The sequence below is a fragment of the Austrofundulus limnaeus genome, unplaced genomic scaffold (genome assembly GCF_001266775.1).
Source record: "Austrofundulus limnaeus strain Quisiro unplaced genomic scaffold, Austrofundulus_limnaeus-1.0 Scaffold2095, whole genome shotgun sequence".
Classification (NCBI taxonomy): Eukaryota; Metazoa; Chordata; class Actinopteri; order Cyprinodontiformes; family Rivulidae; genus Austrofundulus; species Austrofundulus limnaeus.
The window spans coordinates 1-15,853 of NW_013954497.1; the positions used below are offsets into that span (position 1 = coordinate 1).

Sequence of the window (15,853 nt, forward strand, 5' to 3'; positions counted from 1 at the left end):
GTGTGTGTGTGTGTGTGTGTGTGTGTGTGTGTGTTTACATTACAATGCTGATATGATTTGTCCCAAAAAATTTAAGACAAAATAATTAAAGATAAATTGTTTTAGTAACAGCGTCTCAGCTTAGCTATTATAAGGCATTCAATAACCATGTGAGGKCAGATACATTTTTGTTGCTAATTAAAGAAGGCAAATGTTCGAGAGGGTTGTAAAATACTCCCACCTCGTTCCACAATCAATAAACAAATATCCACTTTTTAATTATTTATAATTCGTGTTGCCCGGGTTGAAAAATCAACCCGAAAGCTTTTAATTGACTAAGGTGATATTTAAGAGCGCACTTTATACAAAACTTACGGTGAGTTCTTACGTCACTGAAAGAAGACGGGCTTTACGTCAAAAGGAGGCGACGCACCCTTAGCTTTTTTTTTGCTGCTGAGGCCAGTGATTTCTTCAAATTTTAGCGACTATTTGTTTGTGTATATATTTTCCATCCCTACAACGTCTCCTTTGAACGGAGTGATGCACAAGTAGATAGAGAAATGTAAGATTTTTAATATTGTGTTTCACTGTTGGGTAACGCTTGTGTGTGTTCTTATGYTTTCTTCATGTTTGTGTTTTGTCGTTACAGAAATTAGCCATGTTCCACAACAGCTCACAGAGAAAATACTGGACTTTTAAAAGTGAGGATGAACTGGAACAGATGAGATTCAGTGCCAATGAGAAATTCCGGAAAACAGTTCGTGAAACTGGAAAGGTAAATGTAACAAAATGTGGCGTATTTGGAGTCCAAGAGCCTTATTACWCCACTCTGTTTATTTGTGAACCAGCCTGTCGGAATTAACGCTGTGTTCTTGGACCGACATGAGGAGGACGTTTTGTTTCGACACTATGAGAGGAGGATGCTCGACTTCTGCAATGCTTTTAAGCCTGCCATGCCTAAATCAGTCGTGGTASGTGGTGCGCACTTTCTCTGATCTCCTCACTAAAAGGCTGTGATTTTTGGAGAACTGAAGCACAGGGTTTCTCGTGTTTGCAGGGTGCAGCCCTCATGTACTTCAGAAGATTCTACCTGAACAACTCCATCATGGAATACCACCCCAGGATTATTATGCAAGTGCTACTCATTGGGAACTGGCCACATCTTTCAGATAATTAAAACAAACTGCAGCTCTATATTCAATTCTGCTTTCTACTGAAGTGGCACAAAATATAAAGCTGCAGCTTATTATTCAAACTTTTTATTATTTTCAAAACATTGCCATCTCAGTGTATTTACATTTATCAACTCAGGGTGTGGTAGTGATAATAATGTGGGACTTGATTTTGCAAGATATTTCTCATCTTTTGTGGGAAGTCAAGTTGATCATTACTAGCTGAAGAAATGTCAGGTTGGCATCTTTAAAAGTGAGAGTTTGACCTTTTTATTTTTTTTGTGCCTCATTCAACGTCAAATAAATGATCTCATCTTCATTCTGTAAATGTTTGTGCTGTTATTAGGCTTAAAGATGGCTCACTTTTTTTTATTCCAGGCTGACATGTGCATACCTGTCCTGCAAAGTGGATGAGTTCAACGTGTCCAGCGTCCAGTTTGTGGGCAATCTTCAGCAGGAGACAGCAGCAGAACAAGAGAGAGTCCTGGAGCAGATCCTTGGGTTCGAACTGCTTCTAATCCAGCAGCTCAATTTTCACCTGGTCATCCACACCCCCTTCAGACCCATGGAGGGTCTGCTCATCGATCTCAAGGTGGGCGATCTCTAGAGCGCGACGTTCACAACTCAAATTGAAATGGCGTTGTAGCGGTTGTTTCGTCTCGTCCTCTCTCACCTTCAGACTCGATACCCCATGCTGGAGAACCCAGAGTCGCTGAGGAAAAGTGCCGACGACTTTCTGACCCAGGCAGCCCTGACGGATGCAGGACTTCTGTTCCCGCCCTCTCAGATTGCTCTCACTGCCATCCTGAACAGTGCTTCCAGAGCTGGCATCAACATGGAGAGGTGGCTCTTTCATTCTTTTAAGTATATACGTGCGAGTTCACACGCATCTATATGCTTTGTCACTGGCGTAACAGTAAACACACTTGATAGATTTTTTTATTCCCCTTGCCTAGCTACCTGACTGAATGCTTGAAACTGAAAGAGGACAAAGAAACTCTTTCCAAGATGTACGAATCTATGAGACGTGAGTAAATTTCACTTTCCACTCTCCACCACAAGATGGCAGTGCTGAGCTTTTGAGCATTACTTCAGGTTTGCAATATATACATTTACTTGTTTTTTTTTTCTGCTGATGCAGGGATGAAAACCCTCCTCAAGAAGTACGAGCCACCTAAACTGGAAGAGGTGAATATTTACAAACAGAAGTTGGAGAGGATCCACGCTGAACTTGCCAGTTCCAGCAAGTAAGAAAATCCCACAATACTTTGTTTCACAGTGATGATTGTAAAGACAAGACATAAAAGTAAAAAAAATAAAATAAAAATATTTGTAAAATGTGCCAGCTCATATTAGGTTAGACATTTAATGCCTCTGTATAATTCTAATTTAACCTTACACTATCACTGTAGCACAAAAGCATTTCTGCAATCAGATGTAAATTTTGGGGGCACTCATAAAAAAAACACCAGGTATTCATAGTTATATAGTAACAGTTTTATTTCAGCCAGGTATCTAAGATGCAAAAGGTTCAAGGTTCAGTCTCAGGTAGAAAAATAAAAAGGAATACATCATTGTCAGCTGTATGAAATACAGAAACGCTACACTACCACGGAGCATCTCTTATACAGGTATAGCTGTTGAGATTTATTAGGTTGTTACGCATCCATCCACAGTTGTCTATTAACACTCGGTGAGGTCCGTGGTATCTTTTTTGAGTGCATCTACAGTAAACAGTTTGGTAAACTTCCGAGCTATGACAGGCACAGATTCAAACTCTGCAGCTGCTCCAAATCTTTAAAGGAGGTGCGCTAGGCCCACCYGAACCACTCTGAAGTGAAGAAAATCTGTGCGTGGCATGAATTTTCTGAGCAGATCTGTGTGTGGGGGGAACAGTCGGTGAAGAGGTTTTGCTGAGGAAACCACCACCTGTGATGGTGGCAGAGCATTCCGAGACTGCAACGTATCAAAGCTTCTTTTTTTTTTTTTTTGTTTACATCTAAAAGGCAATAAAGGGAGTTCAGGTGATGGTTGTTAAGAGCAGCATATATGTAGGCCCACACACTTAGCAGGATCYGTTCACGGTGAACACATGCACAGGACAGGTTACAGTAACTTCTGGACTCTGCTTTTCTGCTAGATCGTACGCAAACCCAACATCTCTTTACAAGCCGAAGATTATCATTTCATCATACAAAAGCAGCATATAAAAAAAAGTTTAATAAGTGGATTACATGCCGCAAGGAGATCCATACAAGWATTCGCAGTGATCTGGAAGGAGAGCTATTAAAAAAAAGAATCAGGCGTCATAGGGTGAGATGGTGAGTAAAAAGGAAGTTAAGGCTTGTGTTTTGGAAAGAGGTGCTATGTTTAAATTCCCTGATGACAGCAGAAAATGCTACRTCAATGCTTTGGATTCCCTCCTCTGTAATGTCTCGTCTCTGCTTTTTGTCTTTCGGAGAAGCTGAACAGAAAGCCAGTTTTGTTTCTTTTACGTTAACCACCAAACGTAACCACTCCAGACTTAAGATGGAGCGATAGAAATATCAAAGTTCAGACATTTCTGCAATACATCTGAATGTAGATCAGCTCTTTGAATAAAATCACTGCAAGGTCTCCCATGTCAACAAGGTCTCCCATGTCAAAGTTCAGGACACTGTAGGTGTAAGAGATTTTGGAAAGGGCTTTTTGGAGGAACAGGATTCAGATATGCAGCAAGTGTTGGGTTTTTTTTTCCCAGTTCAATAAAGAACAGTCATATTGCATGTATACTTCCAGRATATTAGGCCACATGCTCACAGTACAAACTCTTTAGTCTTCAGTTTATGCACCTCAGGGACCGAGGCCTCACTTTGGCTGGCCGGCTGCTCTAAAAGACTCGCAGGTGAAAATCCCCCAAACTCACATTACCTGGATGGCAGCAGCCAGTGACATGATGGTGCACTCTGTCCTGTAAGATAAAGTGGACATATTTGTGAAAGACAGGTGCTGAAAAGTCAATTTTACTGTCAAAGAAAAAAAAAAAGCCAGTGACATTTCTCACTACAAGTAGTTCAAACTAGTCTACATGTACATGGAGAGGGAACTACTATTACTAATGATCAGGACAATGTAATGGATGAAAATCCATGTTGGTTGCATAAACATTGACAAAGTTCACCAGCAGTTGCGATTTGCAAAAGTTTTTTTAAACTAAACTATTTTTCTTTTTTTTTTACAGCAAACGAAAGAGGGGATATGAAGAAGACGGTCATGTAACTAAAGAACCTCGTTTGGCTGAAGCGGTAAGAAACTACTTTCATATTTCCTTTAGGCTTTTTAGAAGATATTTATATTTAATCTGTTTCATTTCAGGAATGGAGCGATGAAGACCTCATCTGAGTTTTATGTCGTGGAATCAGGCTAAAAGAAATGGCTTGAGTTCAGTATTTTTGTGCACATGTGGTTGCTCTTTTTTTGCTGAGAGAATAAAACTATTTTTCTATCGGATCCTGTGGTGTATTTTCCTTTAAACATAATGGTCACAAAATATGTGCACACTTATTTTGCCGGGGCAAAATAAACAACTCTGTAATCTAATTTACAAAAACTGTTTAATAAGTGCACGCATGTCTGTTATACAGTCTGTACGACTCAGAATTTAATGATGTAAACATTTTACTTATGTGTCCTGTCTGGCAATGAAACGTAGAAGGAAAACACACACACACAAAAAAAAACCTTTAACCCGATAATCAAATAAGGCTGATAATTATGACCAGACATTTTCAGTTCATCTCACTTATTAACTCATGATTCCAGCAAGAGAATTTATTAATATAAAATAACCATTTTTTTTCTTAAAATACTTTGCTCCAATCTGGAAAACAAAGTAAAAAACAAAACAAAAACAAAACAAACAAAAGAAAAGAAAAGACAAATGCTTCTTTCAGCACTTAGCAAATATTGTCACAACTTTAAAATGAAGTTGCTAATTACAGTATAAAAAGCATTAACGCTAGAATCCAGTTACCAGTGAAGGGCGCTGAGAGAACTTAGCTTCTTCATGTCAGTTTCCTCATACTGAGAAGGAAGTGTTGGGGGGGCACTTTGGCAAGATGTGCTCAAGACACAGTAGGTACAAAGAAACCTGCTGAAATGTTAACATTGGGCCCTCATGATGAAGGAAATCAAATGTACACATGTCAGAGTCCATGGGTGATTTTTGCTTTGCAGCTTTCAGTCATCTGATTTTTTTTYYYYTTTTTTTTTTTATTTTAAGGCCTGCTGCTGCTGTTGCACAGCTCTTGCGGTGAACCAGACAAGATGACAGGTGTGGGAAAGGGTGGGAGGGTCTACCAAAGGAAGACATGATGGAGAGTGGTGGATGGGGTTGCCATGGTGATGAGGGAAGAGCATGCTACGTCTCCTTGGGGCTGCACTCCGAGGGGAGGAGGTGGACTGACGAAAAGGACGGGGAGGTGGGAGGAGAGGAGTGCAGTACTACCTGTTGCTGTTGGACATGGCATACTGAGTCTGCTTCTGCTGGAGGAGCTCTGTGATGGCCAACAGCTTTTTTAACACATGCTGGGGAAAAAAAAAAAGACGTTTTAAGACTCGTAGAGCTCGAAGTGTGGCTGTGATTTGACGGTTTCTGACCTGCTGTGCACCCTTCTCGTTGCTCAGGGTGCGGAGTTCAGCCGAATGTGCTGCACAGACCTCGTGCAGCGCAGCTAGGTCCCGAGATAGGTCTGTCGTAAAGCTTTCTGTGTCTTTMGGGAGCTCAGGAACATTCTGCAAAACACAATAGATGGACTTTTATTAGCTTATTCAACAAACATCGTAGCCTGTATTTATGGTGAACTATTTTTAACAACTGATTTAAAATGTGCACCAGTCTACAGAACATAAGAAAAACAGTAAATATGAGTAAACAGAGCTWTTCTTCCATTTAAGAAACAACAAATGAAACACACCCCTAACTCATCCAGAAACATAATCATCCGGTGTTTGTTGCTTTTGATGAAAGGGTTGACACCCTCCATGTAGGGTTCCTGTTCAAACAAAAAGGAGAACAAAACTAATCAAATGGCAACAATTTCCACAATAAGCTTTGCAAMATAAATAATAAAGCTTAACTGGATGATTTCAGGCAAAAAAGGTTCAGACCTTAGCACCAAATTCAACTAGGTTGGCCAGATTCTGGACAGACTTGGCCACCAGTGTGAGGGTACGGCTTGCTGTTGAAGATGGGGGGTCTGTTTAAAACAAAAACAAGAAGAGTAAAACACAATAACGTGGCTTTGAAGGCAAAAAGAATGAAAACATTTCCAACTGATTTTTACCAGCAATGATGTTGAACATTCTGGGGTTGAGAATGGCAGGGCAGATCAGTCTGAGAAAGACAAAGCCACTAGTGGAGAAAAAAAACAAAGGTAAGGCTCAATTTAGCTTTTAAGTCTCAAAGTCTGGACCTACAGTGTGTAAGTGTTTAGTTACCTCACAACTCTCGTCCGCATGGTGGTGTTGTTTGGCCACTTCTGTTTCACAGACTTCTGCAGGCACCCGTAGATGTACCTCAATGTCCTGTTGCAAAGGACATTAAATTGTTGAGTGAGATCAGAATCTGAAGATGTGATGTACGGACAAAGTTTGTTTWGGTGTTAGGAGCGTACGCCGGGAGGATCTCAGCAGCCATGAAGATCTTCTCCACCAGCTCAGACAGAATGGTGAGAAGATGGGATAAGTTCATGGCCACATCCTCGTTCTTTTCCAGTTTGGAAGGGTTCAACTGAAAAAGRAAAAAAAAAGACAGATGAGAGGGTGAAGGTAAATTAATTTGAACTTATTCTGTTTTATGATTAGTGACAAATGATTTTTCTCACTCCACAAAAACTGCTGATCATAACAGGCAAGCATTGATTAATCACATGCAACACTGCTAACCTTTTAAGCTATCAGCTGCTCCTAAATGCATTTGCTGTATTTTGTTAATTCTTCTTAAGGGACAAGTATACTCGATCCGAAGCGAACAGTTGACATTTGTTTTCACACAAMTTTTATAGCCCCTGAGACACACCACGCTAAGTCTCTGAGAAATCCCTCCCGCTGCGGTACACATCACTGCTCTGGGTTTCTTCTCCCTGGAGTCTACGCTCCAATATCTGCTGTTATTTGTCCACAAATCTGTCCCAGTTAAGGTGCCACAATTGGCAGATGGATTCCCTTGTGCGTGACGTCCGTTTTAATTTGCATTCATTATTTTTAGGCCGTTTGATTATCTTTATAAATGTCTGCTTCTGGGTACAAGAGTCAGTGTCTGGAAGCGAAGTTCAAGCAAAATGCAGCATCTGAGCTCTTTCAGCATAAACAAACAAGTCCACAAACCTCTGACCAATAACATAATCCTTTCTTATGTGGAGGGGGATGAAAAGTTCTCCAGATGGGTTGCGACAAGAAAGGGGTGGACGACTCAAAACAGCAAACAAAATAAGATTTTCTGCACGCAATTGCGATGACGATAGCGGGTTTTGGCAGTTCGGCTGGAGCATGTGGAGGCCTTTAACAAGTCATTACAGTAAAATACGTGCAGTTTTGTACCTCACAGGACTGTTTGCTTTCCATGATCTTCAGGATTGTGTCTTTGAGTGCATGGTGGACAAAGGGTGTGGCTGTGGCCTTCATGTACTGCTCCATCAGTGTGCTGGCCAGGGTGGTTGCTCTGAACAATGTTGTGGCCTCATCTGCAAACAGTGCACAGGAAGATATTATCCAAATATAGCTGCAMAATGTCACACATGCTCATGAGCTAAGGTCGCTCAAGACCTCACATTAAGGACTGTTTGAAACGCTATGCTTGATTTGTTTTTTTATTTGCAGAAATCTGTTTGATAGCTATCCTTGTTCTTACCCTCCATCTTAATTTCCTTTTCGTTGAGCTTCATAAGCAGGAACGCTTCATCCTTCTCATGTCGAAAGATTTTCAAAAGGAGGCTTGCTAGTAATGTACGATCCTGACCACAGACATTGGCCAAAGCAAAGATTACATGGAAGTCTTTCTGCAAGATCATCTGTAGAGCACATAAAGAGCATTTTAACTCAACAATCACGCTGGACAGGTAATAAAATATATTGCAATCAAAACATTTTTCTCAGTGAATCAAACCTCTTTGAATTCGCTGTACTCTTCTTCAGGCATTATCTTTTCCATGGAGTATCGGGCACGTACACGTAAGGAGCCTGGCTCGATGCCCTTCAGAGGAATGTGGGAACTCAGAGGGAACCACTCATCAATCATCTGACCCTTAATCAAACGATGTAGCTGGCAGCGCATAAACACTGAGAGAAAAAAAAAATTTAAAAGTGGGTGGGGGTACAAAAAAGGCTGTAAGACAAAAAAAACAAAAACCTAAAAATGGTATTATATTACATTTACAGTTGTACTTACAGATGTCATTTTCTTTGCTCTTTTTTGTTTTGTTGCTCAGACTGATTTCAAATCGGTTTATTTCACTTGATAAGTCACTGAAACAAGAGGAGTACATTTTGTAATTCAACCAAACATAAAATATTGAAATAAACAAGCTGGGTTGATGGAAATGGGGAGAGACTGAATGAAGTGCACAAGGAAAAAAAAACAAAAACAAACACTTACTCAAAGTTGAACTCCTCAGTGAAGACAGGATTTTGTCCTTCTCTTGGGTGTGTCTTAGCAACCTGGACACTGTTCAGGTAGATATTACAGTAGGGATTGGTGAAATACTTGATTGGCAGCTTGTGGGCCTCCTCTACATAGAGCATCAGACTGCTCACCTGAGAAAAAAATTCAGCAACAAAGACACACATGTAAAAAAAAGACTAATCGTTACACTGATTGGTTTTAATAACACAACATTTTATCTGTTTTGGGTAAACAAGTTTCCTGTCTGACCACTCCCACGTCTCATTGCAATATTTCAACAAGTTGCTAAACCTACATTTAAAAACATATCCTTCGGTCCGTGTTAAACTTCCAAATTCTGCCGTTAAAAAAAACTGTAGACTTCATTCTTGTTTTTTGCTGACAACGCAATAAATCCGGGGATATTGTGGGCAAAGTAGGATACTCAAATGCAGCCTATGTTTCGGGGTTTTGTCAGCTGCATGAGTAGGCCTCGATGGATTGAGCCAGCCTACAGTGTGGTGCAGTGACGTAAGCAGATGACAAATACACCTTATGGAGTCTGCAACCCATCATTTGAGGCAAAGCCGGAGTCTCCCACATGTACTGAGGTTTCAGCATCTCTCAACAGCATGGTATGCTTAGCTCTCAACCCTTAACCCTATTGATCCTCTGCCCACTCCAACTTTGGATCATGATATAGCATCATATGGGCAATAAAGACATGAATTACTTAAACACTCACCTGTCTAAGCCTCTTGTTGGAAGTGGGTACTGTAGGTTTTTTAAGGTTACTGCAGAACGTCTGAAGACATGTCATCCAATCCTGCATGAACATAACAGGGTCACAACTTCTGTAGGGCATAGTAAGGTTAGCACTCTGCAGAAACCAACACCTTAACCCTTCTGCAGAAACCAAYACCTTAACCCTTTTGTACCTGAAACTGGAAAACCTTTCTGAGATCCAGCAATTAAACTGGCAAAAGGAAGGCATGTATATTTACATATATGTTAATTTCAACCAAAAGCAAAAGGTAATCTGATAGACAACAAAGACTGAGAAGTATATAAAGATCTTAGTTTTTCACCAACAATGTGGTTTCTTTCTAGTTTTTGCTTCAGCTAAGATTTGATGTAAAATAGTTCACAAAAAACACAAACATTTGCTAATCAGCATCTTTGGGTACATCTCTATTTGCAAAGGCAAAATAAAGAACTTGTTCCTGGAAGTGATTAACTGAAGTGCCAAAATATTACAGAAAGAGCCAATCAGATAACTTCATTTCRCGGCATGATTAGGCTTTGTAACAGTGAAGGAACACCGCCATCAAGTGGTCAACTTAGTCCAACAAAATTGATACAGTATGACACTGTCAAAGTTAATAAAATCGTTCAGGAAGGAAAAATATAAAAAGCGTTTTATTACCTGTGCCTGCTCTGGSGTTTCTCCCGCAAAATAGAAGATGTACTGTTCCTCACTAAAGTGCTGGACAACGATCTGGAAACAGTTTGGCCTGAAAAAAATTAAGCAGGTGAGACTATTTAAAATTGAGTGGTACAAGCTCATGTTCAGACTACTGCTGTCATTTAAAGCTTAGACTTGAGTGCAGTTTACAGACAACCGTTCACATCSTACCTGCCAAACAGACTGTCGTGGACACAGTACACTGAGCACACACTTAGATCAATCAACCCTTTGGGTTTCGTAGCTCTCTTCTCACTTTCAAAATATATGAGCTGTGCATCGTTACCCTCCAGGATGAAGTAAAGGTTCTTCCACCTTTTGCCTTTTCCTGAGAGCAAGAGGAAAAGGTTATCAGCCTGACAGACCTGACAACAGAACAAGAYTATGATAATATGATTTGTGATGTGCTGGAAACTACAGTGCTGAACAAAATGTTACAGATACCTTTGTTAAACAGGAGATAGCCTTTTTTGACTATGTTTTTGTAGAAAGCATCTTTTGTTTTTCGTCTTATAGTGTTATAAATTTCTCTCCCATCCACTGTGTCAGTAAGTACTTGCTCCTGGTGCTACAGTGAATACAAATCAAACCATTACATATTGACTAAGAAAGCTAATAATATTAATTTTATACATTTAAGTGATTTTTTTTCCTGCCATAAATACATTTCTACAGTTTAGATATTCAATAACAAGAGTGAAATTTAATTCTAAAAATATACATTAATTTTTCACTCAACTTTATCTAAACATATGGTGCAGACAACAAGCTAACCCTTGGCAATGTCTGCATTTGAGTGCTGCCAAGAAGCTTATGCTGGCAAAAACCATTTCAATGAGTGAAGTTTTGACAATCACATACTCTAAAAATATTTGTTAGCTGGTGTGCTCACCTGTATTGAAACTGGTTCTTTTAGATTGTACCCCTCAACAATTTGTTCTTTCTTGTAATGGTCAATGATGTCATCAACACTGTCAAAGAAAACAAAAAGATTACTTAAAATGTGTTTAATTTACCGCTTGATAATTGTCACATCCTTGTTTCATCACCTACTGGTCCCATTGGCAGACATACCTGTTGTAGTACCTCCCCCCCATCATGTATTGATTGGTAGGCGTTGGGGAGATTTTAAACCTTTGGATATTCTCATTGGTACGAAAAAAGAGGGAGTAGTCTCCGGGTGTATTGTCAGATGGCCGCACAAGAAAGCTGCACACCTGACCAACTATAAATTGGAAATGAGAAAGAAAAGGTTATTCAAATGTTTTTTTTTGTTTTGTTTTTTGTTTTTTTTGTAAATGACCTTTATGACAAAAAACTAAAATAACTGTTACCTGTCATGAGAAGGTTATAAGCCTCGTTCTTGGTGATTTTTCCATGATACCAGCTAAAAGTGAGAATTCAAGAACAGCAAAACAAAAGAGCAAACAAGATAGTGTAAGAACATAAAGATGCTTTACTAACAAGACGTTAATATCTTTAGATCATATAGACTACAGCATATAGCCAAAAAGTCCCTTATTATCGAATAAGGTGTGTAAAATTATACAATAGAAAAATGTAACCAAGAATGAGGCAAGTTTTAAAAGTGAACATTTATATTGTGCTTTGTCATTTTTTTCAGCTGCTGATTCAGCATATTGCAGCTTACACTTTTCCCTCATGTGGATCCTCCTCCCGGCCCTGCAAAATACAAGACAGAAATCTGTCAAAACAAACTTACTGGCTTAAATCCAGTACACCAATACTGTTGCCACTTTGACACAACACCATTTAAGAACAATCTAAATTACATAGGTTTACTGTATAGTAATGGACCACTAATAAAYATTTTCACATGGTTTGAGATCCTYCTGATACTTACCACCTCTTCCACCAGGTCTTCCACAATGAGCCCTTGCTCCTCTGTGCGTACATTAGATACCCACATCCAGCCATCCTCCAGTTCATTGTGAACAATAAACATGTCCCCTTTCAGGAAGCTGAAAAAACAACAATTCAAAATATTATACACAGAGAAAAACCACTGATGTGACCACACATCAAACACACAACTACCACAGTTAAGTTGAAATTAATAAAGTTAGCTGACAATAGGTATTCTCAGCTAAATTTAGCTGGCTAATGCTGATTATAGTACCACAGTACAACCACCAGGTGTCTCTACTGCCATATAACACTACAGCTAGATCATGTATGTCTATACAGTCAAGCCTGAGGCTCTGCCGGCCCACTATGTTAAGGCTGACTTTGGACAGATGTTTATCAGATTTAGGAAATCGTGGATAGCTGAGCTCATCASTGAGTGTGCCTACTGCAGCTTAATGACAAGAACAAGACTGTCTTTCAATAAGTCAGATGATGTGCTTTGCAGACTGCTGTGTCCATTCACAAGAACCAGGCTGCTGTTTGTGAGCAACGTAGGCAAATACTTTATCTCTAAACCATAGATGTCACTGCTTGTTTGGGTCTGATTATGAGTATCAATGAGGAAAGCAAAGGGCTGAGGATAAATGTGTTATTTTCTGAGTGYAAAGCAGAAAGTTCAAATCCCAATCATAAAATGCGTACCTGATCTCATCAGTATCTGGCACTTTGGTGTAAGGAAGTATGGCCCTGACTCGCCTTCTGTCCTCCACAGGCTGCCAAAACATACACACATTCAGAAATAATTTCACACAAAAATATCTAACTATTTGACTAAATAAGATGTGGCAACACAACTGGAACACATGAAACCAAAAAATAATAATAATAATTATTATTAGCTTAAAAACATTTTTTCCCCTACAATTATTAAATATTTAACGGCTTCAACTCAAATCAGATAGTGTTAGTTAAAATGTTAAACATTATGGAAATTGTTTATTCTGAAAAACAAATGGGATTAAAAAAAGGAAAGAAAAATATTAACCCAGGCTAATCTCACCTCAGGAGGGGCCACCGGTGATAACAGTTTCTCATTTTTTAGTAGGCAAGAAACATAGCTGTAGTAACCGATCAGGTCCGATAAAGAGGAGAACCGCCGACCACCAATGTAATAGTCCCCACACATGGCGATTATCCTAAAAGAGTAAAGAAAAAGTGACAGCAACATTATTAGCAAACACAGACTAAACACTTTGTGTTGATTGTAATGGAAAATCTTAATAACACTAWCCCTTGAAACCAAGTCAACATTAGTTTTCCATCATTGTTCCAACAACACAAACAAAATAGCTCATAACTTACAAACTAAACTAACAAGGAAGACATTAGATGTTTATTACAACACTTTGATAACAGAAAGGAGTGAAAATCTATCACAAGATGGTAATGGTTAGCCAAATGTTTGTGTTACAACTTTTTATGGTCTTCGAGGTAGCAGGTTAACTGGCAAAAGCCCGAAACTACTAAGCTAAAACTGGGCATGTTGCCACCTGTTGTAGCTGGATCGGACCTACTTCTATCAATCTATTCTTATATTGTGTGCGTATGCTGGGACAGGAACAGCAGTCTGATAAAACTGCCAAGTCACACTGTAGATGGAGCTCTTCTTAACCGAGCATAGAATGGTAAAATCTGACTCCTATGTTTGGTATTTTCTAAAGCAAAAAATGTTTTTTGCTTTGGTGGGATAAAATAATTTAAAATGTTGACAAATAATTGTGTAGTCTAAAGATTTAAGTTTGAAGTTGGGCAATATACAAGAGATTTTTTGGCATAGACAGCACATCTGGAACTTATAACTGCTGAAAAATGAACTATTTATACATTCTATTCTTAGGTAGTTTAAACCTTTTATGTGTATATAATATAATGCATGTAGCTGTATATTGTAAAGATGAAGGGCCTCTCATTTTTGTATCTACACCTGTTATCTACACTTTAAAGACGGCATGGAAAAGATTCATTCAGCCCACCTCTAAAAATAAATACAAATTATTTTGTAATTTAGCCAGTAATCACCAAAATATATATTTTTTGGATAACACTGTCCATTTCTAGTCAACATTGTGCATGTTATTTATCTTATTTTACAAAAAGAGTTTCTGATTGTGTCCATAAAAGATATTGAGGAGGACATTATGTAAAACATTTAAACAGCTGATTCAAACTGAGCTTATTACTCAAGTAAAACATACCTGAAATGGTTGACCACATTGGTCACACTGAGAAAAGACAGGACAAAGGAACCGGGCCGGCGGTCACTCTCCCTGATGAGGTAGCTGCCAGGGTTCCGGGCCTGGCGTAAACGCTCCTCTGCGATGGTTCGGTCTAGCTTGCCATGGTACCACCTGAAAGAAAACAAATGGGAAAATAATCACAAGGGGCAGAATTTATGCTGTGACAAACACTGGCTTTTGTGCACAAACATATGGCTACTTAGGACAACAATCCTAAAGATGTTCTAAAATTTATTACAATGCAGTATTCTAGAGCCATTAAAAAGTACTTCTATACGGAATAAAAGAAGTGACATAATTACAAGGAATCACATACATGACAGCACATGGGAGGAATTTTGTAGACAGAAAACTTAAGAGGAGCAACAAAGATCTACTGTAGAGGCATAAAGTTCCTACAAAGTTAAAGTCTAGATAAATTAAACTAAATAAAAGTAGGTCAGAAACAAGAATATTTATGAAAAAGACATGTCAGAAAGCAGAACTAAATCGAAATTTGATTTTATATGCACAATGTATGTCCTTGAATCCAAACAGGAAGGACTCATAATTTACTGGATTGAAGGACCTTCAAACRCACAACAGTCAAAACAAAATTAGACAGCATGAAAAACAACCTAAGGGTCAGTTATGGTTTCCATCGCTTTAGCAGTCAATGTCAGGCTTCCAACTGCAAGACATTCAGGCACACTGCATATATCTGAACTGACAGAAAGATGCTTGACTTTAACAAGGAACTTTGCTTTCTGTCCAGGTTTTCTGCTCTATTTACAAATCAAAAAACTCGTTTATGTTGTACAACAACCAATCCCAGACTTCTTTTGTTCCTGTAAAAGCAATACTGTTATTTAGAAAAACAAAGACAACTCAGCATTGCTTACATCCAGCCACCCCAAATAAATMATCAATATAAAGTTCTTGTCATTTTCCATTAAGATTGTGGTTCAGCTTTTAGAATACCGGCAGCRTTCTGTTCAGCAAAAGGGATTAGCTTTTTCTTTTTTTTTGCCTTATGTTTTTTTCCCCATCCGGGCAATGCATATCCTAGAACTGTTGTAGCCAACTTTGTGAAGGCTATTTGAAATGCAATGAGACAAAAATATGCTTATGTAAAGTGATGTAGTTACAGTAAAAACAGAAGTAAAAGTGATGCAGTTGATCCTCCCTGAAAATGCAACTCTCAATGTCTGAGAACACTGATTATCATTAACTCTGCCAGTAATTATGAATCTAAAGCACACTGCATAAAGATTTGGTATACAGCGGGTAAAATAAGTATTGAACACGTCACCATTTTTCTCAGTAAATATATTACTAGAGGTGCTAATGACATGACATTTTCACCAGATGTCGGTAACAACCCAAGTGATCCATACATACAAAGAAATCAAACCATAAGTGTCCAGAAATGAAGTTATTTGTAATAATGTGG

At 38.8% G+C, this 15,853-nt stretch overlaps 2 protein-coding genes across 2 annotated transcripts; one reads left to right on the forward strand and one right to left on the reverse strand.

The window, feature by feature from the left end:
- Positions 1–391: 391 nt before the first annotated feature.
- On the forward strand, positions 392–4,640 carry ccnh (cyclin H). The gene is made up of 10 exons (XM_014034397.1): positions 392–541; positions 629–754; positions 828–950; positions 1,037–1,110; positions 1,530–1,743; positions 1,831–1,994; positions 2,108–2,178; positions 2,293–2,398; positions 4,372–4,435; positions 4,506–4,640. The coding sequence occupies exons 2-10, from the start codon at positions 638–640 to the stop codon at positions 4,530–4,532; spliced, it is 960 nt and encodes a 319-aa protein (XP_013889851.1). The 5' UTR covers positions 392–541; positions 629–637; the 3' UTR covers positions 4,533–4,640.
- rasa1a (RAS p21 protein activator (GTPase activating protein) 1a) lies at positions 2,627–14,532 on the reverse strand (the record flags this gene model as incomplete). Its single annotated transcript, XM_014034395.1, is given in 25 exon segments — positions 2,627–4,101; positions 5,638–5,717; positions 5,790–5,924; positions 6,107–6,184; positions 6,300–6,388; positions 6,476–6,543; positions 6,630–6,716; positions 6,806–6,921; positions 7,731–7,873; positions 8,041–8,200; positions 8,296–8,468; positions 8,578–8,654; positions 8,785–8,942; positions 9,536–9,616; positions 10,217–10,304; positions 10,427–10,583; positions 10,700–10,823; positions 11,148–11,226; positions 11,330–11,480; positions 11,590–11,642; positions 11,907–11,938; positions 12,120–12,237; positions 12,827–12,897; positions 13,185–13,320; positions 14,380–14,532. Coding segments are annotated over 25 exon segments (2,656 nt in total), but the record flags the coding sequence as incomplete, so codon positions are not given.
- Between the last annotated feature and the right edge of the window lie 1,321 nt (positions 14,533–15,853).

Coding starts and splice junctions, on each gene's coding strand:
- ccnh (XM_014034397.1), top strand. CDS start 638: ATGTTCCACAACAGCTCACAGAGAAAATACTGGACTTTTAAAAGTGAG. Junction 755..827: donor CAGTTCGTGAAACTGGAAAG/GTAAATGTAACA, acceptor TTTGTGAACCAG/CCTGTCGGAATTAACGCTGT. Junction 1,995..2,107: donor GCTGGCATCAACATGGAGAG/GTGGCTCTTTCA, acceptor CCCCTTGCCTAG/CTACCTGACTGAATGCTTGA.